Source organism: Mytilus edulis, chromosome 8 (assembly GCF_963676685.1).
Source record: "Mytilus edulis chromosome 8, xbMytEdul2.2, whole genome shotgun sequence".
In the NCBI taxonomy this organism is placed as follows: Eukaryota; Metazoa; Mollusca; class Bivalvia; order Mytilida; family Mytilidae; genus Mytilus; species Mytilus edulis.
The window spans coordinates 50,356,322-50,378,152 of NC_092351.1; the positions used below are offsets into that span (position 1 = coordinate 50,356,322).

The 21,831-nt window shown below is 30.9% G+C and overlaps 1 protein-coding gene across 1 annotated transcript in view; it reads left to right on the forward strand.

The window, feature by feature from the left end:
- Positions 1–21,831, forward strand: part of LOC139484171 (uncharacterized) — a 78,882-nt gene that overhangs the window by 21,687 nt on the left and 35,364 nt on the right. Inside the window, exons 6-9 of the mRNA XM_071267903.1 lie at positions 10,785–10,855; positions 12,125–12,190; positions 15,120–15,179; positions 19,433–19,495. Coding sequence (XP_071124004.1) covers positions 10,785–10,855; positions 12,125–12,190; positions 15,120–15,179; positions 19,433–19,495 — 260 coding nt within the window. The remainder of the gene's footprint in view (positions 1–10,784; positions 10,856–12,124; positions 12,191–15,119; positions 15,180–19,432; positions 19,496–21,831) is intronic.

The window sequence follows — 21,831 nt, forward strand, 5'->3', positions numbered from 1 at the left end:
TGACCTTTGCGATCTTACTACGATCTTAGTGCGCTCTCACTTCGCTTCTACTACGAACTGATTTCGCCACAACCGCACCACGATTGTTTTGAACATGTTGAAAGTTGGCCACGCTCTTCACGATCTTGAAGACCTCACCACGACCGTGATACGACCTTACTGCGATCTACACGATCGCACTACGATCATCAAAATTTGCATTTTTATCACAGATCGAAGTGCGATCGTGGCCTAGTTGGACTGGGGTATTAATATAAAATAAATAATCCCAAAACTTCAATTTTGACATCTTAACATGTTTAACATGTTTAAGCAATATAGAATTACTACCTATCACTTTTTGAACGACGATTACAATCATCCTTTTTTGCTTAGACATTCTGAGATTGATATTTATGATATCAATAAAAAAAAATTGAAGTTGAGTTAGAATAGAATTGTAAGTACAGTCAAATCTGCCTGAATATTAGTATTAACCTTAACTTAACCACTTTAAGGACTTCACAGTATTTTCTCTTTATAATTAAATCATTTCAGCGATCACCTGTCTAACACAGTGAGGGTCACAAAATTTTCAGACGAAATCCTCTTTTCAACATTAAGCAATTATGGTTATTTTGATTCGCTTGACTAACTTACAAAAAATCATGACGAAAAGCATATTCATAGCGTTTCGATGTCAAATCGGAAATTATAACCCGTTTGTGACAGATATCATGCAATGGGGTGACTTTCAGAATTATCGTTTTTCCACACCGTTCCGTTTCAGTTAAAAATGATCAACATATCTCCAAGAGTATAAACAGTTTTCTTTAAATTTTCTGCACAAGAATCCGCCATGTTTTAGTTTAATACATTGTACCACAAGAATGATAACTCTACCCATTAAAAACACCAAAACACTTAGCCCCGATCCCAGCTATGGGTGATGTATTGTTGGAATATAAATAATTGTGGAACCTCTTAAGATGTCACCTCTCTCGTGCAGTCACCCTTGATTATTTCTCCGACTGTGCACTATGGCTGTATAGTCAGTCAAAGTCGTTACAAACTTACTTCCATCGTCGTTGATTACTCACAAGAAAGACTGCTTAATATAGGTTTGACTGTATGGCTTATTTTATAACCTTGCACTTTCACATTTTGTCTGCTGTTTTCTACACAAGTTTGTTTAAATTTCTTACCAGTTCGGTTTGATAAAACACATTGTAATTTGGTCAGAGTTTTTAATAAATCACAAAAGTGGAGAGCTGCAATTTACACTCAATTCACAGTTAATGTGTTCTTTGGTTGTAGAAAACACGAAAAGTTTAAAAAAATATCGTCTATTAGCTGTATTTGGCAAAACTTTTCGGAATTTTGGTCCTCAATGCTCTTCAACTTTGTAATTTATTTGGCCTTTTTTTTTTTTAACTTTTTTTTGGATTCGAGCGTCACTGATGATTCTTTTGTAGACGAAACGCGCGTCTTGCGTATATACTAAATTTAGTCCTGGTATCTATGATGAGTTTATTTATTGGTCAAGGTAGTTTTTGATGCAGTTGAAGTCAAATCAACTTGAAACCTAGTAAATATGTTCCTTATGATATATAATTCTTATTAAAAAGCTAAATTAGATACTTTTTACCCACATTTCACTCAGCACTGCATATAGAAATGAAAGTGTCAGTGGGTAATTCGTGTACTATGGGCGCATTCTTGTTTATACGTAAATCAGTCTGTTAGTTTTGTCGTTTGCATTGTTTTAAAGGAGTATTTCCGGTAAGGGTTGATTTTGGCCTAGAATTTAAGGTTAATCTGACGAAACATTTCAGTCACTTTTTAAACACTTAAGTGTCTATTTCAGTTGATTCAATTAGTTTATGAGAAAGATTTTAACGATTTACTCATTAAAAACTCTCCAATTCAAGCTTAAATATGAAAAATCTATCTAATATGCCGGAAAATATCACTTTTCAGATGGTTTCTGTCAAAAATGAAAGTGGCCGCACCCACTTTCATACGTACGTATACTCCATCTTTATATATGTTATATATTATCATCAAATACAACTTAAATTTCAATATTTAGTATGAACTCAAATGCGGCTACTTTCATTTCAGACGGAAACCGTCAAAAATTTAACTAAAATGCTAAAATTGTGAAGATTTCAGTAATTTAGTGTGCTAGTACCCGATAAATATGTACATTGTATTGTCAAAAACAGTCCATATTTATGTAGCAGAATCATTCTACTTTCCAATAAATAACTAATAGTTTACTTTTAACAATTGTGTAAAACGGCTCTATTTTGGGGCCGAAAAGGGGTCTTACTGGACCTATTCCTTTGTCATTTTCAAAATGTTCAAGGCCAATTATAACTGACTTTGGGGTATGGACTTCGCTTATTGTTGAAGGCTGTATGGTGACATACAGTTGTTAATTTTAGTGTTACTTCGTCTTTTGTGGATAGTTGTTTCATTGGCAATCATACCACACATTCTTTTTATATATTGATCAACCTTTAGTTAGTATTTATGAACTTAATCAACCTTTAATAAAAAAAAAATATAAGTTATTGTCCAATGAGTAATACATTGTTGGGGACATACTGTCTACGTCCATCAGTCGGCTCTTGTTAGTGCTCTCATATGTACAATTCTTGACAAATTTTTATAAAACTCATATCATAGTTTTATATTAGCAAATTCGAAGGTCAGTCAAAAGGTTTTGCCCCTTATAAACATTAATTTAATTTTACTTTTTGTTGCTGTTGCCCTTCTTTTTTTTTCTTTTTTTTTTTTTTATCTTGGATAGATATAATATGTACAACACAGTCGACACTCTGTTCTTTTATTCACAATTAGTTGATTATGAGCTTGAAAAATGTTAAGGGGTAGACTTAGGTTCAGGGAGATAACTCTTTAAATCAGTTTTGCGTTTGTTTAAGTCAGTTTCATCAATGTATTTAAAGCACTTACCTGTAAATAGTTATCAAAGGTACCAGGATTATAACAAATTGGAAATAATATCTGTTACCTAGAAGTTTCGACTGTATTTCTGAAAAGGGTTGACTCAAACGAACTAATGATTGTATGAGTTATTTCCCGTAACCTAGGTACAGTTGGGTGCAGACCAAGCATTACATGTAGACGGGCCGAAAAAGTTAACGCGGCGTTTACTCGCGTGCACTTCATGTAAACGCCACGTTAACTGTGCGTTAACTCCGAAATTGCAGTAGACATTAAAAGTAAACGGGCGTTTACTTTCGCGTTTACCTCCGCGTTAACGCAAAACCGGCGCGTCTTCTAATTTTGTAAAGAGTAAACGGGCGTTTACTTTCCCGTTTACCTCCGCGTTAACGTGAAAAGATGCGCATCTTCTATTTTCGTAAAAAAGTAAACGCACGTTTACTGTTTGTAGTAAACGCGCGTTAATGCAGATTGTCATCGTATCCTGGATACACTGATCTAAAATATCAAATGATAAGGTACATTAAAATTAAATGACCAACTGGTCATTTCCGCTTGACATATTGACGATTACAGATAATTATAAATGTTACCACACATCTGCATTTAATTGAAAAAAAATTAAAGTAAATTTCTTGTTCTTCGCAAATAAATCGTTTAAGTATGTTTATTCAAATAATTTAATCCTCACCATAATCAAACAGTTTTCTCATCTAAGACAGTCTGACTCGTAAAACAAATTATTTGATCTCATTAACCAAAACGGACCATATTTACCCTTAATCAAGTTATCTATTTAGTAGTAATTCAGTTATATATTTATTTATCAAAATGGACCATATAATACAATTGAAAGCAATTTTTGAACCAGCATGACCTCTTTTATTTAAAATATTGCATCATAAACAAAATTCATACCTCAGACTGACTCATATTATAAAATTATTTGTTTCGCAATAACCAAAACTGACCATATTAGCATTTTATTATGTAAATCTATATAGTCACATAGTAAATGAGTTGTATTTTCATGTAAGGATTGATTGTATTATATAAAAGGTAGCAATATTTGAATATTATGACTAAAAAAAATTGTTTCGTATCAATTTAGCATGAAAGCATGTACTTTTTAATAAAATTATTGAATCGTAAACCAATTTAAGTAGTTTTCATACCTCAGACTGACTCGTATTATAAAATTATTTGTTTCGCAATAACCAAAACTGACCATATTAGCATTTTATTATGTAAATCTATATAGTCACATAGTAAATGAGTTATATTTTCATGTAAGGATTGATTGTATTAAATAAAAGGTAGCAATATTTGAATATTATGACTAAAAAAAATTGGTTCGCATCAATTTAGCATGCCAGCATGTACTTTCTTATACAAACTATTGAAATGTAAACCAATTTATGTAGTTTTCATACCTCAGACTGACTTGTATTGAAAAATTATTTGTTTCGCAATAACTAAAACTGACCATATTAGCATTTTTTTATGTTAATCTGTATATTTGCTTAGTAAATGAGTTATATTTTCATGTAAGGATTGATTGTATAATTAAAAAGGTAGCAATATTTGAATATTATGACTAAAAAAATTTTGTTCTCATCAATTTAAAGTTCCAGCATGTCCTTTTTTTATTCAAAATATTGAATCGTAAACAAAATTCAGGAGTTTTCATACCTCAGACAGACTCGTATAATCAAATGATTTGTCCGCAACAATCAAAATTGACCATATAAGCACTTTATAATATAAGTCTATATAGCCATATGGTAAATGAGTTATATTTTCATGTAAGGATTGATTGTATTATATAAAAGGTAGCAATATTTGAATATTATGACTAAAAAAAATTGGTTCGCATCAATTTAGCGTGCCAGCATGTACTTTTTTATACAAATTTTTGAATCGTAAACCAATTTAAGTAGTTTTCATACCTCAGACTGACTTGTATTATAAAATTATTTGTTTCGCAACAACCAAAACTGACCATATTAGCATTTTATTATGTAAATCTATATAGTCACATAGTAAATGAGTTATATTTTCATGTAAGGATTGATTGTATTATATAAAAGGTAGCAATATTTGAATATTATGACTAAAAAAATTGGTTCGCATCAATTTAGTGTGCCAGCATGTACTTTTTTATACAAATTATTGAATCGTAAACCAATTTAAGTAGTTTTCATACCTCAGACTGACTTGTTTTATAAAATTATTTGTTTCCCAACAACCAAAACTGACCATATTAGCATTTTATTATGTAAATCTATATAGTCACATAGTAAATGAGTTATATTTTCATGTAAGAATTGATTGTATAGTATAAAAAGTAGCAATATTTGAATATAATGACTAAAAAAAATTGGTTCGCATCAATTTAGAGTGCCACAATGTCCTATTTTTATCCAAAATATTGAATCGTAAACAAAATTCAGTAGTTTTCATACCTCAGACTGACTCATATAATAAAATTATTTGTTTCGCAACAACCAAAACTGACCATATTAGCATTTTATTATGTAAATCTATATAGTCACATAGTAAATGAGTTATATTTTCATGTAAGGATTGATTGTATTATATAAAAGGTAGCAATTTTTGAATATTATGACTAAAAAAAATTGGTTCGCATCAATTTAGCTTGCCAGCATGTACTTTTTTATACAAATTTTGGAATCGTAAACCAATTTAAGTAGTTTTCATACCTCAGACTGACTCGTATTATAACATTTTTTGTTTCGCAATAACCAAAACTGACTATATTAGCATTTTATTATGTAAATCTATATAGTCACATAGTAAATGAGTTATATTTTCATGTAAGGATTGATTGTATCATATAAAAGGTAGCAATATTTGAATATTATGACTAAAAAAAATTGGTTCGCATCAATTTAGCGTGCCAGCATGTACTTTTTTATACAAATTTTTGAATCGTAAACCAATTTAAGTAGTTTTCATACCTCAGACTGACTCGTATTATAAAATTATTTGTTTCGCAATAGCCAAAACTGACCATATTAGCATTTTATTATGTAAATCTATATAGTCACATAGTAAATGAGTTATATTTTATGTAAGGATTGATTGTATTATATAAAAGGTAGCAATATTTGAATATTATGACTAAAAAAAATTGGTTCGCATCAATTTAGCATGCCAGCAAGTACTTTTTTATACAAATTATTGAATCGTAAACCAATTTAAGTAGTTTTCATACCTCAGACTGACTTGTTTTATAAAATTATTTGTTTCGCAACAACCAAAACTGACCATATTAGCATTTTATTATGTAAATCTATATAGTCACATAGTAAATGAGTTATATTTTCATGTAAGGATTGATTGTATTATATAAAAGGTAGCAATATTTGAATATTATGACTAAAAAAATTGGTTCGCATCAATTTAGTGTGCCAGCATGTACTTTTTTATACAAATTATTGAATCGTAAATCAATTTAAGTAGTTTTCATACCTCAGACTGACTCGCATTATAAAATTATTTGTTTCGCAACAACCAAAACTGACCATATTAGCATTTTATTATGTAAATCTATATAGTCACATAGTAAATGAGTTATATTTTCATTTAAGGATTGATTGTATTATATAAAAGGTAGCAATATTTGAATATTATGACTAAAAAAATTGGTTCGCATCAATTTAGTGTGCCAGCATGTACTTTTTTATACAAATTATTGAATCGTAAACCAATTTAAGTAGTTTTCATACCTCAGACTGACTTGTTTTATAAAATTATTTGTTTCGCAACAACCAAAACTGACCATATTAGCATTTTATTATGTAAATCTATATAGTCACATAGTAAATGAGTTATATTTTCATGTAAGAATTGATTGTATAGTATAAAAAGTAGCAATATTTGAATATAATGACTAAAAAAAATTGGTTCGCATCAATTTAGAGTGCCACAATGTCCTATTTTTATCTAAAATATTGAATCATAAACAAAATTCAGTAGTTTTCATACCTCAGACTGACTCATATAATAAAATTATTTGTTTCGCAACAACCAAAACTGACCATATTAGCATTTTATTATGTAAATCTATATAGTCACATAGTAAATGAGTTATATTTTCATGTAAGGATTGATTGTATTATATAAAAGGTAGCAATTTTTGAATATTATGACTAAAAAAAATTGGTTCGCATCAATTTAGCTTGCCAGCATGTACTTTTTTATACAAATTTTGGAATCGTAAACCAATTTAAGTAGTTTTCATACCTCAGACTGACTCGTATTATAACATTTTTTGTTTCGCAATAACCAAAACTGACTATATTAGCATTTTATTATGTAAATCTATATAGTCACATAGTAAATGAGTTATATTTTCATGTAAGGATTGATTGTATCATATAAAAGGTAGCAATATTTGAATATTATGACTAAAAAAAATTGGTTCGCATCAATTTAGCATGCCAGCATGTACTTTTTTATACAAATTTTTGAATCGTAAACCAATTTAAGTAGTTTTCATACCTCAGACTGACTCGTATTATAAAATTATTTGTTTCGCAATAGCCAAAACTGACCATATTAGCATTTTATTATGTAAATCTATATAGTCACATAGTAAATGAGTTATATTTTATGTAAGGATTGATTGTATTATATAAAAGGTAGCAATATTTGAATATTATGACTAAAAAAAATTGGTTCGCATCAATTTAGCATGCCAGCAAGTACTTTTTTATACAAATTATTGAATCGTAAACCAATTTAAGTAGTTTTCATACCTCAGACTGACTTGTTTTATAAAATTATTTGTTTCGCAACAACCAAAACTGACCATATTAGCATTTTATTATGTAAATCTATATAGTCACATAGTAAATGAGTTATATTTTCATGTAAGGATTGATTGTATTATATAAAAGGTAGCAATATTTGAATATTATGACTAAAAAAATTGGTTCGCATCAATTTAGTGTGCCAGCATGTACTTTTTTATACAAATTATTGAATCGTAAACCAATTTAAGTAGTTTTCATACCTCAGACTGACTTGTTTTATAAAATTATTTGTTTCGCAACAACCAAAACTGACCATATTAGCATTTTATTATGTAAATCTATATAGTCACATAGTAAATGAGTTATATTTTCATGTAAGAATTGATTGTATAGTATAAAAAGTAGCAATATTTGAATATAATGACTAAAAAAAATTGGTTCATATCAATTTAGAGTGCCACAATGTCCTATTTTTATCCAAAATATTGAATCGTAAACAAAATTCAGTAGTTTTCATACCTCAGACTGACTCATATAATAAAATTATTTGTTTCGCAACAACCAAAACTGACCATATTAGCATTTTATTATGTAAATCTATATAGTCACATAGTAAATGAGTTATATTTTCATGTAAGGATTGATTGTATTATATAAAAGGTAGCAATTTTTGAATATTATGACTAAAAAAAATTGGTTCGCATCAATTTAGCTTGCCAGCATGTACTTTTTTATACAAATTCTGGAATCGTAAACCAATTTAAGTAGTTTTCATACCTCAGACTGACTCGTATTATAACATTTTTTGTTTCGCAATAACCAAAACTGACTATATTAGCATTTTATTATGTAAATCTATATAGTCACATAGTAAATGAGTTATATTTTCATGTAAGGATTGATTGTATCATATAAAAGGTAGCAATATTTGAATATTATGACTAAAAAAAATTGGTTCGCATCAATTTAGCGTGCCAGCATGTACTTTTTTATACAAATTATTGAATCGATAACCAATTTAAGTAGTTTTCATACCTCAGACTGACTCGTATTATAAAATTATTTGTTTCGCAACAACCAAAACTGACCATATTAGCATTTTATTATGTAAATCTATATAGTCACATAGTAAATGAGTTATATTTTCATGTAAGAATTGATTGTATAGTATAAAAAGTAGCAATATTTGAATATAATGACTAAAAAAAAATTGGTTCGCATCAATTTAGAGTGCCACAATGTTCTATTTTTATCCAAAATATTGAATCGTAAACAAAATTCAGTAGTTTTCATACCTCAGACTGACTCATATAATAACATTATTTGTTTTGCAACAACCAAAACTGACCATATTAGCATTTTATTATGTAAATCTATATAGTCACATAGTAAATGAGTTATATTTTCATGTAAGAATTGATTGTATAGTACAAATGTAGTATAAAAGGTAGCAATATTTGAATAGTATGACAAAACAATTTTGTTCGCATCAATTTAGAGTGCCAGCATGTCCTTTTTTTCTTCAAAATATTGAATCGTAAACAAAATTCAGTAGTTTTCATACCTCAGACTGACTTGTTTTATAAAATTATTTGTCCGCAACAACCATAACTGACCATATTAGCACTTTTTTTATGTAACTCTATATAGCTGCATAGTAAATGAGTTATATTTTCATTTAAGGATTGATTGTATTATATAAAACTGAAAGGTAGCAATATTTGAATATTATGACTAAAAAAATTTGTTTGCATCAATCATGTCAATTTAGAGTTCCACCATGTACTTTTTTTATTCAAAATATTGAATTGAAACAAATTTTAGGCGTTTTCATACGACTGACTCGTATTATAAAATTATTTGTCCGCAACAACCAACACAGACCATATTAGCACTCTATATAGCTGAATAGAAAATGAGTTATATATCCATGTAAAGGATAGCAATATTTGAACATTTAAATTGACGGAATGGTACAAATGACGTACATACTTATGTTACACTTTATAAATATCCCTGTACAATTTACGTTTGATAATTTGTCAAAACAGAATCTTAAATCATGTTTATCCGAGACAAACGAGGGGAATTTCGATTAAAAATTATGTATTAAATGCACCGAGTTATAGTTAGGAATTCGAAGAGACAATTAAAAATGGGGAAAGAAACAACGTAAACCATGATGTTTATATCCCATCATATAAAAATATTTTTCTGATGCCTCGAATAACCTTTCTTTCCGTTACGATATTTGTACATGTAACTTTTGAAAAGAAAATATAGAAAATCTGCTAATCAGTAAAAATAATGGACTTAATGGAACTGATTGTGTGTAATTGAAAAAAATTTATATTCGAATTAAAAGAGTTTTTGAATTGTTCTGGTTTAATCACATATACGTAAAATACAAAGACTAAAGGTCGTTTTTATAAAATAAATGTACAAATGAACTTGAAGTTTATTTCTAAATTTAGCCAATCAGTTAACGCGAAAAGTAAACGCGCGTTTACTTTCAAGTGCACGTAAAAATACACTTTTAAAATTTGTAGTAGACGCCCGTTTACTTTTAAGTGCACGTAAAAATAAATTTAACGAATTCTGAAGTAAACGCCCGTTTATTACTGACTAAACGGAAACAAAGTAAACGCCCGTTTACTCGGGTAGACATTAGAAATTTCCATTTCGACCGCGTTAACGTAATTATAGTAAACGGGCGTTTACTTGTAAACGGGAAATTTGAAGTTAACTAACGAAATATGTGCACGCGGCGTTAACTTGCGTTTACTTTATGTAATGCTTGGTCTGCACCCAACTGTATGTCAAAAAGACAACAACCCGACCAAATAAAAAAACAACAGCAGAAGGTCACCAACAGGTCTTTAATGTTACGAGAAATTCCCGCACCCGGAGGCGTCCTTCAGCTGGCCCCTAAACAAATATATTCGTTGTCGTTAGGATTTTCTCTTATTATTTCATAAACAATACAGAAATGTACCATCATAACTTGTTTTTCGATGTTAATGTTTTTCATTTGTCTTCCTTTTTTGTCAGGTTACCCAAAGATTCTGAAATATTATTATCAACTAACAATTCATCATTGGAGTCTTATGTACTAGTTATAGGTAGGTTGTAACTTATTAAGTTAATATGTACATTTTGTGCTTATAATGTTAACAATTATACTTAATTGTTACTCAAAAAGCTGGAAAACTAAGCTTTAAAACAAATGCGTCAATTTACATTTTGATTCATTTACTCACTGTTGACTGTGACATTTTTATGTATTGTTAGAGCTTGACCTTGTGTTCCTTGTACATATATTCCTTTTGTTGAGTGACTTTTTCATATCTTTCTTTCAGTTCGTTGTCAACATGTCGAAGAACATAATTTACCAATTTACATGAAACTATGGTGAAGTGTTTATATCTATTGACCTGAGCTAAATTTTGATTTTTAGCTAACCTGGCCCAAATGGCCAAGTGCGCTTTTTTCATTACTTGTCGTATGTCGTCTGTCGGCCGTGGTCCGTCGTTAACTTTTACAAAGTTCTTCTCCTCTGATACAACTGGGCCAGATTTAATCAAACTTGGCCACAATCATCATTAGGGTAACTAGTTTAAAAATGTGTCGGATTACCCTGCACGCGAACTAAGATGGCAACATGGCTAAACATAGAACATAGGGGTAAAATGCAGTTTTTGGCTGATATCTCTGAAACCAAAGCATTTAGATTATATCTATAAATAAGTCAACATGACCAAAACGGTAAATTGACCCTTAATGAGATAATGTTATTTATAATCATTTTTTAACAATGTTCGTACATTTTGTCAATTTTTGTCAATTTTTGCAAAATATTTTCGTCTGAAACTACTTGGCCAAGTTCATTATTGACAGAGATGATTTTTTAAAATAGCAATAATTTTATTATGTTTAGTAAAGTAAGATCTACACACACATCACCATCACCGAAACACCTTTTTTTCATAAATTAATGCGTGTATTCTGTTTAATATGCACATATACCTAGGGGAGCGACACAGGCTGTTTCTATAGAGCCTTTAGTTAATAATAACCTTTACTGACTGATGTGTGTTATCAAATTTTATCCAGCTTGTTAAACCAACCTATACAATGTATATCAAATGCAAGTAAGTGATATATATTAGGAAGTTTTAAATGATTTCAAACACTAATATGGTGCAAGTATCTAATCTCCATGTTCCTTAATATATCATAAGCTTGACTGGTGCAATATTAGAACAACTAGACTTGATATTGCTTTTAAATGAAGATAAAGATCGATTTCCACAATGAAATTTTGTATTTACATCGTGTTCTGTACACAAAATATGTCTCTAAATATAACCAATTGTGTTTTTTTTCTTCAGCAAATATACAGTGTGTACGTGTTGTAGTTCTGGTATTAGTTCTCATTATCTCAGTATACATATTAAGTAAGTAATAGTTTAATACACTTTTCATCTGCGACGAGTATTACATAGTTCATTGTGAGAGACTTGTATGTATAATTGAACAAACATTTTGTCAGGCATATTTATTTTAACCTTTACCTTACTTTTCTTGGTTAACTGTTTAAATATCTATGTATAGTGATCTGCCCATGTTTTGTAGTGATATACCATCTATATTTGGTTGAATCAATTAAATGGTATCTGTATGCGACTCATGCAGGATTTAATAACCAGACAGTAAACTAATTTTAGGGATGAGTGATCAAGCTAAGGTTTTCATATATATTAAAATTTGTACTGCATATGTTATATGCTAAAGGTCATTTAATGTCCAGCTGTCGAAATTTATTTTCTCGAAAGCAAGACATAGAAATCCTTGATTCTGTCGTTTAGATTCAGTATGTGGTTAAAGTGTTTTAAGACATCAATTATTAAATCAATATTCCTCATTTGGTACAGGCTTTCCTGTGTAAGGCAGATTTTACAGTATTGTGTTCTGTCTCCTACTTTCATGTTGCTAATGTGACGGAGACAAAAATGAGTAACGTTAGCGACATTTGGACATGTCACATGAGCAACAACATCTTTAAAAGTTAAAATGTATGCACACAGTGATGTTTAATATATGCCTGGAGTAATAAAATTGTACAGTCTGGTTTAGAATTTCTAAATATACAGAATGTCATTTGCAGGTGTACTTTATATCAAATGAATACACAAGAAACCAAAAAATTAGTAACGTTAGCGACATTTGGACATGTCACATGAGCAACAACATCTTTAAAAGTTAAAATGTATGCACACAGTGATGTTTAAAATATGCCTGGAGTAATAAAATTGTACAGTCTGGTTTAGAATTTCTAAATATACAGAATGTCATTTGCAGGTGTACTTTATATCAAATGAATACACAAGAAACCAATTCGGAATAGTAACATTAGCAACATCTACTATCATGACATTATGTTTTGTTGCGAACGTCTTTTTGATGGACGGAATACATTTAAGGTCCTCTTGTAACGATATTACATACAACTTACCTTCTTTGCTTCCCCATCATGTGAAGGAACTGACTCCGAATCTATTTCTGCAAAGGGCGATATCGTAACTCCTATACAGGAGAGTTACAGATATAAATATATGTTGCTCACGTGACACTGATTTGGACGGAAACCTCGAACAGTAACGTTCGCAAAAAATAAAACAGCCAATGATATTGATTCCTCAAGTCCTTTGACCCCCTTACGTCATCCAAATTTAATATGATTGCTATTTTCAATTATTTATAAAACCCGGGATAAAAATAACTACAATGGGCTGTCTGAGAACTAACAAGAAAATTGCGATCGTGACATACCACAATGGACGGAAAAGACGTGACGTTAGCAACAATATTATTAAATTACCTTTTTTAGCCTTTACCAATAAAAATCTGCCTTAAAGTTATGATTAAAACACAAAAGAAGACTTTTTATTAAAATATAAGTCCATGTTATTAGGCTCCACTTATAAATAATACTTCAAAATTCCACTCCAAATAAGCTGGATGTCAGTAAAGTAGGTCATGATGTCTATTCCATGTCCAATATTTTGAAATTGAAAACCCTCTAATTCTAACATAAAACACAAACACAGAGTAATTTTTATTTTTATTTACTCAGAAAGACACATTTTATTCAATAACATAATGCATTACTCCATTACACAGTCTGTTTCACAGTTTCAGCAATTGCTTTTTTGATGGATACAAAAAACAATAATTCCTTCTTATTGTAAAATCTGCCGTAAATAAAATGTGATTCAACCTGGTTTAATAGCTAGTTTAACCTCTTTCTTGCATTAAAAATAACATATTTATACGACCGCAAACATTTTTTTATCGTATTATGGTATGATGTCGTCGTCTGGGTTGTCGTCCAAAGACACATGGTTTCCAGACAATAACTTAAGTTTGAGTGAATGGCTCTCTAAAAAAATTGTCGAAGAAGGTTTAATACCACAAAAGAAACGTTTGAATTGATTTTGGAGATGATGGTCCCAACCGTTTAGGAATAAAGTCTTTTCTAGTTTTGGGATAATAACTTGTGTATTAGTTTGGATTTTTTTTCGATTGCTTTGAAATTTTACCACAATGATAAATACTACAAGCAGATGGTTGTGATTAATTGTTCGTGTTATGGTACTAATAGTTTAGGAATTAAAGACCAGAAAAGGGGCCAAAACCAAAAGCATATTTTGTTGTTTCCGGACAATGAATTGTGTGTGAGTGTACGGATCTCTCTGACATTGTACCAACATGTATTATATCACATAGTGAAGTATTGGATTAAGTTTGTGGGTAATTGTCCTAAATAAGATAGAAAAAGGTGTAAAAAAATACCCAAAAGAAACATTTTGTAGTTTCCGGATAATAACTTGTGTTTAAGTGTATAGATCTTTTTGAAGTTGTACTACAAGGTTCGATACTACAAAACAAGGCTGGAATTGAGTTTGAGGGAAATTGCTCCGAGGAGGGACCAAAAAGTTGGGAAGGGGGGTCCAATTTTTAAAAGGATTCATATGTTTTTTCGACAATTTTCAAATTTCAAATTTTTGAAAAGTTTCAAGAAGGAAGGAGAAACCTTCAAATGCACAGAATTGCACAATAGATTTGTAAGATTTTTGACCACACTTTTTTTGTGTCAGAAACCTTTATTATGTCGCAAATTTAATCACAATGTTCAGGGTTTGACCTAAGCAGTCGCATCAGGCTGTGCTCAGCGAAGCATTTTATTTACAATAATATGTGAAAAAAATTTAAAAAAACATAATAAAGGTATAAGTTTGTGGTGCTCATACTATTGAATACATATGTATGTGATATGCATTATGAATATAATCAACATATATAATGTGGTTCATTTATTATCAGTAAGTTGTGTGGTAGTGCTACTGATCCAAAAAGATTATTCAAACAGAATGAAACACTTAGGTATGTACTTTTATAATGTTTTCAAAACAATCATCGCAATTAGATAAATAAATTACACATTTTGAGATTACTATAATTAGCTCTGTGGTTTGCTACCATACATCATGTTAAACGTATATATACACTTCATTTTGAAACTTCACCAACGAAATATGTTCCATGTTTAATTAGTGATTATAAAACGTGACTGCTACTTATTACAGTTGCTACGATACTATGAGTCAAAGAAATGTAAATGATATGGTGATTTTCTGTTTTGATGAAGAATTATAAAATTATTTGAATGCTGGGTGATTTTCTTATTGGATTTGGTTTTGATAATAGCACCACTGACGACCACTTATTTATACACGTGGGAATTTGGTGGTTTTTGATCTTTGCAGTTAAATTGAGACTGGTAACGAGAAATATGTCAAAGAGACAACAACCGAACAAATGAGCATGTAACAGCATCAAGCTACCACTGTATCTTTAACGCAGTGAGAAAAAAACTCATCTGAAGGCGGGCCTCAGATGGATTGTATTACATAATGTGAATTTAAGTTCCTCATGTTGATCGAAATGGATGCCACAGTTTACTCTGAAACATATAAATGAACTTATATTAAAACCAAAAATTACACAACATGGCTAGCAATTGTCACAGTTTTTTAACTTGGAACAGTAAAAAAAAATGAGGTTGGATTCAATATGTTTTTGATATTTCAACCCTTCCCCTATTTATTTGGCCAGTGTGGAATTATAAGATACACAGTAAAATGCAAAGAAAAAACTTAGTTTAAAAGAAGTCAAAGTCGGATTTTAGAATAGGAAAAAAGAAGAAAGTAGATTAACAAACAACTTCTAACAATTACTGACATTCCAGCTCCAGACCTTAATCAAACTGATCGTAAGATTATACTTTCGTCATATCAAAATCAAGGAAAATCCCTCATTTGGGTTTTGAAAAGTGTCATCGAGAATGATAGGAAAAGATCAAAACCAGTAACATGCCAACAACCGGTTTGAAGATAACTAAGCTCTTATTAAATGTTACAATGATATTAGAAATTTGAAATAAACAAAGTTTGTACAATTTTTTTCACTGGTATTTAATGCATGTATAACTGTTTCCTTCTAGCATGTTGCCATCCTTAAAATTTTAATTAATTACATTTTAAAAACAATGTTGTTGTGATTTCAATAATTACATTTAAAAATAAATGTAATTGAAATGTAATTAAGTTCTTTGACATGTAATTGGACCCAAGTCTGCGTCAGACAACTTTTGGTTAGACATAGACTTCAATCTTGTATTGACTGATTGTTCTTTGTTTAACATCAGGTTGCAAATATTTTATGTTTAGAACGAAAATAAATCAGCATTAACTTCAGTATGTATGTCCTGCCATGGGAGACTTCCAGTTAACTGAGATATCGGATATAAAATTCAAATACCACTGAAAAATGAGGATTGGTAGAAGTAGAGATGGAAGTTTAGCCTGGTTACAATTCATCTATGTTGCTCCAGCTCCATGTGCGGCATCCTTCGGGTCGCTCATATAAGCATATCAAAACAAATATGTTTTTAAATCAACTAAGCCATGGCCAAAAGAGATTTTTAACACTTGACACCAGTTTCTGTCGTCTGTTAATTTTTATACATCTCTGAAACAATATATGGCCTTTAATCAAACTTGATCACAAAAAATGACCTCGCTTACCAATAATAATAGCAAACATGACAACGAAAAGAAGATGATCAAATTTTACCATTTCTTTCATTTTTGTTATGCCCCACCTACGATAGTAGAGGGGCATTATGTTTCTGGTCTGTGGCTCCGTTCTTCTGTCCGTCCCTTCGTCTGTGCATTCGTTCAGGTTTAGTGTTTTAAGTTTTGGTCAAGGTAGCTTTTGATGAAGCTGAAATCCAATCAACTTGAAACTTAGTACACGTGTTGCTTATGATAAGATCTTTCTAATTTTAAAGCCAAATTAGACTTTTGACCCCAATTTTACGGTCAACTAAACATAAAAAATGAAAGTGGGAGTTTCAGGTTAAAGTTTTTGGTCAATGTAGTTTTTGATGAAATTTAAGTCCAATCAACTTGAAACTTAGTACATATGTTCCCTGCAGTATAATCTTTCTAATTTTCTGTTATTAAAGTGAGAGGGTTAGCGCTATAGAACCAGGTTTAATCCACCATTTTCTACATTTGAAAATGCCTGTACCAAGTCAGGAATATGACAGTTCTTGTCCATTCGTTTTTGATGCGTTTTGTTTTTTGATTTTGCCATGTGATTATGGACTTTCCAAATTGATTTTCCTCTGAGTTCAGTATTTTTGTGATTTTACTTTTTAGCTCACCTGGCCCAAAGGGCCAAGTGAGCTTTTCTCATCACTTGGCGTCCGGCGTCCGGCGTCGTCGTCGTCCTGCGTCCGCCGTTAACTTTTACAAAAATCTTCTCCTCTGAAACTACTAGGCCAAATTTAACCAAACTTGGCCACAATCATCATTGGGGTATCTAGTTTAAAAATTGTGTCCGGTGACCCCGCCAACTAACCAAGATGGCCGCCATGGCTATAAATAGAACATAGGGGTAAAATGCAGTTTTTGGCTTATAACTCAAAAACCAAAGCATTTAGGGCAAATCTGACATGGGGTAATATTGTTAATCAGGTTAAGATCTATCTGCCCTGAAATTTTCAGATGAATCTGACATTCCGTTGTTAGGTTGCTGCCCCTGAATTGGTAATTTTAAGGAAATTTTGTTGTTTTTGGTTATTATCTTGAATATTATTTCAGATAGAGATAAACTGTAAAAAGCAATAATGTTCAGCAAAGTAAGATCTACAAATAAGTCAACATGACCAAAATGATCAGTTGACCACTTTAGGAGTTATTGCCCTTTATAGTCAATTTTTAACCATTTTTCGTAAATCTTAGTAATCTTTTAGAAAAATCTTCTCCTCTGAAACTGCTGGGCCAAATTATTTGAAACTTGGCCACAATCATCATTGGGGTATCTAGTTTAAAAATTGTGTCCGGTGACCCCGCCAACTAACCAAGATGACCGCCATGGCTATAAATAGAACATAGGGGTAAAATGCAGTTTTTGGCTTATAACTCAAAAACCAAAGCATTTAGAGCAAATCTGACATGGGTAAAATTGTTAATCAGGTGAAGATCTATCTGCCCTGAAATTTTCAGATGAATTGGACAACCTGTTTTTGGGTTGCGGCCCCTGAATTGGTAATTTTAAGGAAATTTTGCTGTTTTTGGTTATTATATTGAATATTATTATAGATATAGGTAAACTGTAAACAGCAATAATGTTCAGCAAGGTCAGATTTACAAATAAGTCAACATGACCAAAATGGTCAGTTGACCTCTTTAGGAGTTATTGCCCTTTAAAGTCAATTTTTAACCATTTTTCGTAAATTTTATATATCTTTTACTAAAATCTTCTTCTCTGAAATGCTGTGCCAAATTGATCCAAACTTGGCCACAATCATCTTTGGGGTTTCTTGTTTAAAAAATGTGTCCGGTGACCTGGCCATCAAACCAAGATGGCCGCCACGGCTAAAAATAGAACATAGGGGTAAAATGCAGTTTTTGGCTTATAACTCAAAAACCAAATAATTTAGAGAAAATCTGACATGAAGTAAAATTGTTAATCAGGTCAAGATCTATCTGCCCTGAAATTTTCAGATGAATTGGACAACCTGTTTTGGGGTTGCGGCCCCTGAATTGGTAATTTTAAGGAAATTTTGCTGTTTTTGGTTATTATATTGAATATTATTATAGATATAGGTAAACTGTAAACAGCAATAATGTTCAGCAAAGTAAGATCTACAAATAAGTCAACATGAACGAAATGGTCAATTGACCCCTGTAGGAGTTATTGACCTTTGTAGTCAATTTTCAATCTGCTTCCTTTGTTTAATATTCACATAGACCAAGGTGAGCGACACAGGCTCTTTAGAGCCTCTAGTTTTTTAATGCCAAATTAGATTAGTACCTAATTTCACGGTCATTGGAACATGGAAAAGGATAGCACAAGTGGGGCATCTGTGTACTTTGGACACATTCTTGTTTATTATCTTGAAAAATCAAATAGATGACGGAAAACTTTAGAAATACAAAAAAATGACAGGTATAAATTATATACGTAAAAACAGCAAATTGTATATATCTTGATAGATATAGTCATGCCAGCCGTTGAGGCATTTGTTCACTAATATTGACTCTCTGTTTTTTTATTCATTTTAGATAGCATTAAAGCTGAGCCTGATTCCCAGTCATTACCAGCAAACATGCAAAATATTGACAATGGTAGTATAATTTTCATATAAACATACATATAACAGGCTATCATTTCAACTTGGAATTATTTTTTATGCCCCACCTACGATAGTAGAGGGGCATTATGTTTTCTGGTCTGTGCGTCCGTTCATTCGTCCGTCCGTCCGTCTGTCTGTTCGTTTGTCCGTCTTTTACACTTCAGGTTAAAGTTTTTGGTCAAGGTAGTTTTTGATGAAGTTGAAGTCCAATCAACTTGAAATTTAGTATACATGTTCCCTTTGATAAGATCATTCCAATTTCACGATCCAGTAAACATAGAAAATGATAGTGCGAGTGGGGCATCCGTGTATTGTGGACACATTCTTGTTTAATTATGTAATCTTATAATTTTTTAATCTGTATTATATTGTTTTGAGCGGTGCACAACACTTTCTATACAATGTATTTTGTGTTGCGCAGTGCATTCTATTTAATATGCGCTGTCTTCTTTGTAAAAGATAGTGTTGTTTGCCGAACAGAATATTAAAATACAGAACAAACATGGAATTTATTAAAAATGTAAGGCACAAGAAATTCAGCAAATTCCATAATTAAAAATAATTTGAAAAAAGTTGAAAATACATGTATAGCCTGCTATATATATTATATAAATTAGGACCACTCACTGTAAAGCTCCTATACATTTTCAGACATGTCAATTTTACTGTTCCTATCATTCATCATGTACATGTGCTATATGAATTTAAGTTTGCTTATGATACCAGTACTAGCAATCACCAAATGTATAGTCAGTATAGTCAGATTAAATTTACTTTGGAAATCTAAAAAAAAAAATATCAATATAGATATCAAGACGATACAATAAACATGATAAATAACCAATGTAACGTTTTTGGATTGTTTTACTTGTTGAATGCACAACATTCAGTTTTTTCTATAATGTCTGTTAGATGAGAAGTTTATACATTACCAATACTGTACCAGCAGTCGTTGTTCATGAAAACACATTTTATCCATTTGTATAAGCCCGTCCGTCATGTACAAAAATAAATAAAAACCTTCTTCCTGTATTGATACTCTTTTGACTTATTTGTAGATCTTATTTTGCTGAAAGCTGTGCTAACACAATTTTTATCTACCGTTAATAGTTTCAGCCAAAAAACTCAAATTACCAATTTGAAACTGCATCTTTAACCAATGTTAATTATTTGTTTACATTCATTATTCTTAGCATCCTTTCGATTTTCATAAATTTCAAATGTTACATATCGGAGTTCTTTAGAACCTTTTTACGCATTTATTATTATACGACTTCCATTTGAGAACTAAGGAAAATAACGACAAGACCGAGTGGTTTTGGTATATCCCCCTTATTTCTGAATAACTGTAAATGTCTTAGTATCTTATTTCTGAATTTTCGTTTCCCATTTTCGTACTAAAAACTATAAACAGCAACTGAATTGGACTTAAATTTTAACTTTTACTTAGTGGATATCATTTCTCATCCAAAGCGAAATACACAAGCGACATATATAAATTGGATAGAAAAAAGAACATGTTTTGCTAAATGGTCATGTGGTTTCACCACTTCAAGTTATGTGATAACCACATCAAAGAATGGCAGTACCACATCATACACTGAAACAAACACATAATGTACATAATGTAGTGTAAAATTGTCAAATTTTGAAACATCATTACGTTATGTAAAAGCCATATAAAGAATTGGCAAATCAAAATTACGAAATAACAAAACCGCATCATGTTCAATGCAATAATCTACATAACGTTAAGTTATATACACATAAAGTTATATTCAAACCACATTACCTTATGTCAAAATCAAAATAAATAATGGTGAAATGTCGAGTTATGTCAAAACCATATTAAGTAATTACAAAACTTTATCAAGTCAATACGAAAACATATAATGTAATATCATGAATATTGAAATATCATTTAGTAATGATTTTTATACGACCGCAAATTTTGAAAAAATTTTCGTCGTATATTGCTATCACGTTGGCGTCTGCGTCGTCGTCGTCGTCCGGCGTCCGAATACTTTTAGTTTTCGCACTCTAACTTTAGTAAAAGTGAATGGAAATCTATGAAATTTTAACACAAGGTTTATGACCACAAAAGGAAGGTTGGTATTGATTTTGGGAGTTTTGGTCCCAATATTTTAGGAATTAGGGGCCAAAAAGGGCCCAAATAAGCATTTTCTTGGTTTTCGCACTATAACTTTAGTTTAAGTTAATAGAAATCTATGAAATTTTGACACAAGGTTTATGACCACAAAAGAACGGTTGGGATTGATTTTGGGAGTTTTGGTCTCAACAGTTTAGGAATTAGGGGCCAAAAAAGGG